The sequence below is a fragment of the Pristiophorus japonicus genome, chromosome 8, assembly GCF_044704955.1.
Source record: "Pristiophorus japonicus isolate sPriJap1 chromosome 8, sPriJap1.hap1, whole genome shotgun sequence".
In the NCBI taxonomy this organism is placed as follows: domain Eukaryota; kingdom Metazoa; phylum Chordata; class Chondrichthyes; family Pristiophoridae; genus Pristiophorus; species Pristiophorus japonicus.
Window position 1 is genome coordinate 81467487 of NC_091984.1, and position 8214 is coordinate 81475700.

The 8214-nt window shown below is 50.7% G+C and overlaps 1 protein-coding gene across 1 annotated transcript; it reads right to left on the bottom strand.

Moving 5' to 3' along the window:
* Positions 1–208: 208 nt before the first annotated feature.
* Positions 209–7458, bottom strand: LOC139269133 (uncharacterized). Its single transcript, XM_070888234.1, has 2 exons — positions 7399–7458; positions 209–865 (listed from the first exon to the last, which is right to left on the bottom strand). The coding sequence occupies exons 1-2, from the start codon at positions 7456–7458 to the stop codon at positions 209–211; spliced, it is 717 nt and encodes a 238-aa protein (XP_070744335.1).
* Between the last annotated feature and the right edge of the window lie 756 nt (positions 7459–8214).

The following is an 8214-nucleotide window of genomic DNA, read 5'->3' on the forward strand; positions in this document are numbered from 1 at the left end:
GCTGGGTAATGTGTTAAATTCGCCAGGACCCCATTGGAATTTTTTATCGCTGTTTTGCGACCGGCAGCCGTCCAGATTGAAAGGCTAGCTGGCTGTCGGGTCGGATGGCCTGCATTGGAAGACTGCAGTTGGAGCGGCGAGGAGGAAGGGAGGAAGAGGAGGAAGAGATCAAAGGGGGGCTTCAGATCATGGGGGAGAGGGGGGGGCTTCAGATCGTGGGGCGGGGGCTTCGGATTGTGGGACAGGGGCTTTGGATCGTGGGACAGGGGCTTTGGATCGTGGGATAGGGGCTTTGGATCGTGGGAGGGGGGGCTTCGGATCGTAGGAGGGGGGGCTTCGGATCGTGTGAGGGGGGGGCTTCGGATCGTGTGAGGGGGGCTTCGGATCGTGGGGAGGGGCTTCGGATCGTGGGAGGGGGGCATCGGATCGTGTGGGGGGCTTTGGATTGTGGGACGGGGGCTTCGGATCGTGGGAGGGGGGGCTTCGGATCGTGGGAGGGGGGGCTTCGGATCGTGGGAGGGGGGCTTCGGATCGTGGGGAGGGGCTTCGGATCGTGGGAGGGGGGCATCGGATCGTGTGGGGGGCTTTGGATCATGGGACGGGGGCTTCGGATCGTGGGAGGGGGGCTTCGGATCGTGGGAGGGTGGGGCTTCGGATCATGGGACGGGGGCTTTGGATCATGGGACGGGGGCTTCGGATCGTGGTGGGGGGATTTCGGATCGTGGGAGGGGGGGTTTCGGATCGTGGGAGGGGGGGTTTCGGATCGTGGGAGGGGGGGTTTCGGATCGTGGGAGGGGGGGTTTCGGATCGTGGGAGGGGGGCTTCGGATCGTGGGAGGGTGGGGCTTCGGATCATGAGACGGGGGCTTCGGATCGTGGGAGGGGGGGTTTCAGATCGTGGGAGTTGTGGCTTCGGGTCATGGGGGAGGAGTTTCGTATCGTGGGAGGGGGGGTTTCGGATCGTGGGAGTTGTGGCTTCGGATCGTGGGAGGAGGGCTTCAGATTGTGGGAGGGGGGCTTCGGATCGTGGGAGGGTGGGGCTTCGGATCGTGGGAGGGGGGGTTTCGGCTCGTGGGAGGGGGGCTTCGGATCGTGGGAGGGTGGGGCTTCGGATCATGAGACAGGGGCTTCGGATCGTGGGAGGGGGGTTTTCAGATCGTGGGAGTTGTGGCTTCGGATCGTGGGAGGAGGGCTTCGGATTGTGGGAGGGGGGCTTCGGATCACTAGTTTCTGATCGGGTCAGAGGGGTTGAAGCATTGCAGGGAGGGAGGACATACACGGCCGGTTTGCTTGGGGAATGTAGGAAGCAGTCCTGCTCCAGGCCCACAAGAATTGCTGGAAAAGCACTTACCTGCTGGATCCAGCTGTTCTCATCTGCCTTGAGCTGGCAGGTTTCCCAAGTTCCGGAAAACCCGACCCGCAGCCATTAAATATAAAAGCCTGCTCATATTTGATATGCGCCACCTCATTAACATATTTAACTGACCCGCCTCTCGAGAGCAGGTTAGACACCTGTCTTCCCCAACCCGCCTCTGTTTAAACTGGAAGTGGGCGCTTTGGAGGTGGGTTGGAGTCGGGTTTCAGATTTTTGATATTTTAACCTCCCCCATTGCCCGTCATGGGAGGTTAAAATTCCCTCCATTACATGCCATCCAACTCTCCACTCTTTCAGGACTATTTCAACCCTCCCAGTTTACACAAGCGCACTTCTCCCTTTCCCATGCCAATTCAGCATGGCACCAGTCAAGCTTGTGATCTTCCCTCTCCTCCAGTGTTCATGCTGGCACTCTCCATTCCCTCTCAGCTAGTGTTGGCCTTCCCTTTCTTCCCCACCCCAAAGCATAATTCTTAAATTCTCTTTGCCCATGGTCCCAGTTTCTGTCCTTTACCCTCTTCCCTTCCTGGAGTGTGGAAGTTACTGTGTAATGTAATTATCAGTTTGGGCACAACACCGATTAGCAAAATGAAATTAAAACAAAGATAAAATGTTAATCTTTGTAAAAGACAAAATAAGAGCAAGATAGAGATCAGCAATTTCCAATCTGTGCTACGCGGGCTACTGGCAAACACTGGAAATCCGACCTTTTAAGGCCAAACAGTTTTGTGGATCTGGTGGTTTGGAAAGCAATGTTCTTTACTGTATTACCTCATTGGGGGATATTTCCTAAATCAGAACTCCAGTTAATATCAGCAACTTGACATATATGCAAATTAATGGGAATGTGGATTTCAATTTTATAGCATAGATTTTACAGACACACAACACTCCTGCTGTGGAGCTTCACCCGACGGGAATTCAGCCACACAGCTCAGCAGCCCATTAGGAATTTCCATCCATTAAAATGAATGGACAGAACGTTCTGTCGGGCCAGCTGACTGGCATGCCTGAGCTCCCAATATATGCTACTGGTGAGCAAGGTGTGTAATCATATAGGTGTTGCTCCATGCCAAAAGTGCATATTTATAAAATATATCCTTGTATACTGCCCTAAGGTTTCTGGCATGCGTCTATGCAGCCCACAAAGACAATAAGATTGCTCAGTCCTGATACAGACAGATTCAATTCGGACAATCTAAAAGATCAATGTTTAATGTCTATGATGTGCATTGGATTGAGAGATGCTAGAATAGATCACATGTGGATCATATGTACTGATCACTCTTATCCATTGCTTTGCAACTTGTGCAATAATTTTTTTTGCTTCTACGCATCATCTTCGGACACTTTACAATATTAAAGGTAGGGTAAATTGTGAAGAGTTGTCCGAATGTACCATGTAAAAATCTGTGCATGTTTAGCAGTGGCTATTATCTATTAAATGTGCTGCACATCTACTAACCTTATTTATGATAGTGCAGTGAGTGTTAGTATGCATATACAGGCTTAGCACACCGAGATCTTGGCCCAGTGGCAAGGGGATCCAAGATGACTGGAGACCAAGCTCTACTGAACGGGCCTAGTTGCCGACAGTGGAATGTGAGCCGTAAGCTCGCCGCTGAGCAGCGCCTTTCAGAGAGATGGTGAGAGATTCGAGGTGTGGAGAGTGGGGGTGAGAATTGAGACAGGGCCTTTGACACTGTCAACCGTGAGGGATTATGGAGCGTCCTCCTCCATTTCAGCTGCCCTCAAAAGTTTGTCACCATCTTCCATCTGCTTCACGATGACATGCAAGCCTGATCCTGACCAATGGATCCACCACAGACCCAATCCATGTCCGGACTGGGGTCAAGCAAGGCTGTGTCATTGCACCAACGCTCTTTTCGATCTTCCTTGCTGCAATGCTACATCTCACTCTTAGCAAGCTCCCTGTTGGAGTGGAGCTAAATTATAGAACATAGGAATCTGTTCAACCTCCGCAAGATCCTGCAAATCCATTGGCAGGATAGATGCACCAATGTCAGTGTTCTCGCTCAGGCCAACATCCCCAGCATCGAAGCATTGACCACGCTCGATTAGCTCCGTTGGGTGGGCCACATCGTCCGCATGCCTGACACGAGACTCCCAAAGCAAGCGCTCTATGCAGAGCTTCGACACGGCAGGTGAGCCCCAGGTGGGCAGAGGAAACGTTTCAAGGACACCGTCAAAGCCTCCTTGATAAAGTGCAACATACCCACCGACTCCTGGGAATCCCTGGCCCACCACCGCCCAAAGTGGAGGAAGAGCATCCTGGAAGGCGCTGAGTATCTCGAGCCCTACTGCCGAGAACAAGCAGAAACCAAGCGTAGACAGCAGAAGGAGCGTGCGTCAACTCAGGTTCCCCACCCACCCATTCCTTCAACCACTGTCTGCCCCACCTGTGACAGAGACTGTAGGTCCTACATTGGACTCCTCAGTCATCTGAGAACTCACTTTTAGAATGGGAGCAAGTCATCCTCGACTCCGAGGGACTGCCTATGATATGATATGATAGTATGCATATGTGAATCCATTATACCTCTCCTGTGGTCAGATTTGTAGATTTAGTGCTAGCCATGAGTTGTGGTATCAGACAGTCTCTATCACCTGCAAAAGACAGAATAGTACTAAGTAAAAGAATACAAACACCGCAATCCAGATGTCTTACCTAGCAACTATCCATTAATCAATTCTCCTTCCATAACCCATATGCTTTTCCCAGAACTGGTTAGGATAAATGAAGATAAGGTGGATGCTGCAAGGAAAACCAAGACAGGCATTTGTAATATATCTGGTATCAAACACCACCTGCAGATTAGAAGAATGGGAGCTTTTTCCTGTGATACGAGATGAATAGATGAGTAAGTGGGTGCTATTGAAGAACAACGAGTGTAGAGATCGACTCTTTGATTTTTCTGTTGTTGCTATGACAATGTTGGGAGCCGATATGGTGAGGGAATATCCGACAGTGCAAGTGACAATGACTGAGAATGCTGCTGGCTAATTGCTACCCACAGTCATCTAGAATGGTTTGAAAGTGCCAAGTAAATAGAAAGCAAGTGCTTTTGCCACTGTTGTCGATACCAGCAGTCATGATATCTGTGAACAAATCTTCCTTTAACTCCTCAAAAACAAGTCACGTAGCATTTGCTTATTAAACCTAAACCTCTGAAAAGAATGCATGGCAAGCTGATCAATAAATCTGTTGTGTCAACTTTGACTTTTGAGGGATACTTCTCTGTCCACAAGCGTGCCGGAGCCACCAGTTTGCCTTTATGAAATCAATAGCAGCCAATTATGCGCTCAAGCCGAGTTTACAAGGTTGTGCTGCCGATGGTGAGCCTTGCTTGCTGACCATGCTTCGCGGAAAGTCACAGTGCACTGCCCACAATCCATTACAAATGAATAATAAAGGATTGCGCTCCGAATTTCCCGATGAGTGCAGCTTCTCATTTGCAGCATGAGCTCATAAAATTAGCCTTACCGTGCATTCAACAAGGCAGAAATTGGGCATCTAGGAGGCAATGTTTTGACTTTTCACTGGCTGTGGGTGCATCGCTCACCAGGCACAGAGATCAGGGACATGATTTTTCCGGGTGCAGGAAGAATGCACGTGAGCCAGGTAGCAAGCGGTAACCTGGAGAGTTCAGGGACATTGAGGCAATGCCAATCTTAACAGCAGAGCCTCATTTAAATAAAAATTCCCAGAGACCCGCCCAATACCTGGCCGGTGCGTGAGGGCACAGAATGCCGCAGCCAGGTAGTGGGAGGTGGGGTTCCAGGGAAATCATGGATCAGCAATCGTAGAGGGGGTTCCTGCGTGGTCGGTGATCGGGTATGGATGAGGAATCCCTCATGTTTGGGTGGTGGCCGGGGCCGGGGAGGCCCATGCCCTCCTTGAGCGGTCTGGGGGAAGCTCCTCCTTACCCACAAGGAGGTCAAAGAGAAGGCCTTTTTAACCAGCCTTGGCCTCTTCCTGCCAGTTGCCTCAGCCCACTGATGTTCTGCTGCCAGGCAGGAGACAGTGCAGGACTCCCACTGACTCGATGTTCTTATTACGTCATCAGTCCATGACTTTTGCGTGTTAAGTAGGCTCCCTGCCTGCTTTCAACGGCAGTCAGGAATACAACAGTTTGGAGGCAGAATCATGATTTTCCAGATTTTATCCTCTCACCCGACCCTTTCCTGCCCGTTGGGAGAACATTAAAATCGAGGTCCAGAAATTGTGGACTGCACTGCCACGAATTCTTGATATGTGCTGCCGGCTGGCGAGGTTGTCCGCTGGTAGTGTGAATCAAGTTGCTTTATGCGTATGGCTGCCTCATTTACACATGCGAAAAATGTCCCTGCACAGAACACATGTAGAATGTTCAACAAGTCAGATGAAGACACAGGAGGAATTCTGCATCAAAATGCAGTGCATCATGCAAAAGACTGATTCAAATTTTGTTGAACTTCAGACCATACAATTACTTTCACTGTTAGATTGCAGATTCGGCAGGTATATAGCACAGTGCACAACAACTCATAGGCAACTGCTTTTTTTCCCTCAAATGCGCTATTCAAGCTGTGGTTTTGTTCAAGCTTGACCGTCCCTCCATCATAAGGTCAGAAGTGGAAATGTTTGCTGATGATTGCACAGTGTTCAGTTCCATTTGTAATTCCTCAGATATTGAAGCAGTCCATGCCCACCTGCAGCAAAACCTGGACAACATCCAGGCTTGGGCTGATGAGTGGCAAGTAACATTTGCGCCACACAAGTGCCAGGGAATGGCCATCTCCAACAACAGAGTCTACCACTACCTGACATTCAATGGTATTACCATCACTGAATCCCCCACCATCAACATCCTTGGGGTCACCATTGACCAGAAGCTTAACTGGACCAGTCACATAAATACTGTGACTACAAGAGCAGGTCTGAGGCTGGCTATTCTATGGTGAGTGACTCCCCAAAGCCTTCCTATGAGACACAAGTCAGGAGTGTGATGGAATATTCTCCACTTGCCTGGATGGGTGCAGCTCCAATACTCAAGAAGCTCAGCACCATCCAGGACAAAGCAGCCCACTTGATCAGCACCCATCTACCACCTTAAACATTCAGTCCCTTCACCACCGGCACATCGTGGCTGCAGTGTGTACCATCTATAAAATGCATTGCAGCAAAGCTTCTGCAAAGCTTCTTCAACAACACCTTTCAAACCCACTACCCTTACCACCTAGAAGGACAAGGGCAGCAGGCGCATGGGGACACCACCATCTCTAGGTTCTCCTCCAAGTCACAGGCCATCCTCACTTGGAAGTAAACCACTGTTCCTTCATCATCGCTAGATCAAAATCCTGGAACTCCCTACCTAACAGCACTGTGGGAGTCCCATCACCACACAGACTGTATCATTTCAAGAAGGTGACTCCCACCACCTTCTCAAGGGAAGTTAGGCATGGACAATAAATGCTGGCCTTGCCAGCAATGCCCACATCCCAGGAATAAGTAAAGAACAAGTGTCAATGGACCTCGGTGTCCTGAAATTCCTTAAGGGATCCGGCAGTTTCCTGTTGTAATTCCAGCAGAGGACCAGCACAGCCTCCCTGCAAACAATGGAAAATCGGTTGTGCCTTATAAGGGGCCAAACCTCCATCTACTCCTTACAAGGTAAATAATGGCAAGAGGGCAAAACCATGGATGGGGAGTCTTTATGTCAGGAGTTCCCACTCTTTAGCCTCAGTCAGGACCCAGCAGAGTGAGGTGAAATGTACTGGACTCCACAAAGCACGTGTTGGCCCCAACAGTGGAGTCCAAGCCAGGCAAGCAGCTTTTTTTTTTTTTTAAAGAGTTCAGCCTTCTTGCTCAGGGGCCTGATGGTAACATGGGATGGATCTGCTCTCCAAGGGTGGAAGGCTACCAGACATTCCAGCCCCCATGGAAAGGTGGGTGTCAGACATGCACCTGATATGGCGCTTGCGTCCACCCATCTCATGCTAATACGATGCTCTTCCACTGACCCCACAATCTTCAGTCAGGTCAATGCTGAAGGCCACCAGCAGCTGCAATCCTGGCCTCATCACCAAGGTCGCGACTTACAGATTTTCAGCCTCCAAGTGACCAATCTTCATGTGTCAGCCTAGACAGTGACTGTTGGCAAGCTATTTAATCACAGCGGGTATGAAATCCCATTGTTTTTCAGCGTCCACACAGGTGCACTTTCCAACATGGAGCACTGGATAGCATTCTTTTCTCGATACCCTAGCCCGAAGGTGCTGACATGAACTGTAGCATCTGTACTGCCACCTGGCTGAAATGAGCTAACATTGCACAGACTAAGGGTTAGATTTTCCACCCAAAACACCACTCATAAAAGTGGAACTGATCTGAACGAATCACAGCGGTGTGGGCGCCATGAAGGCAGAGACGGAGGTTGCACGAGTACGGGAGCTGGGGGTGCCAAGAGGGGAACATTCTCTGATCCAGAAGCAGGATCTTGGTCCTGCCTCTCATCTGTCATTCGCAGTGGTGGTGCGGAACCTAGGGGTGGAGACCGGAACCACTGGAAGGCCTGTGCCAGCAGTGTTCCTGGCTATCGCCTCCAGGGCCTCCGCCATCCGCAGAATTTACTCAGTCATGGTGGCCAGCTGTGGGGATATGCTCCCCAATGCATCGAGGAGCTGGTCACCAATGTCTACAGTCCTCCTGGACAAGTCTACCATCTCTCCGCTCTCATGTCGCGCTCGTGGACCAGATCTGCCGCGTCCACGAAATGTCCGCGGGGTCGCCGCTGTCCTGGGGACAAATGGGGTGCCCTGTGGCGAGGTGCTTGGGGC

Excerpts from the sequence above, each read along its gene's own strand:
- LOC139269133 (XM_070888234.1), bottom strand. The coding sequence starts at position 7,458 with ATGAGGCCAGGATTGCAGCTGCTGGTGGCCTTCAGCATTGACCTGACT. Across the intron at positions 866-7,398 it reads ACCTGACTGAAGATTGTGGG|CCCCCGTCTCATGATCCGAA; the intron begins GTCAGTGGAAGA and ends CACGATCCGAAG.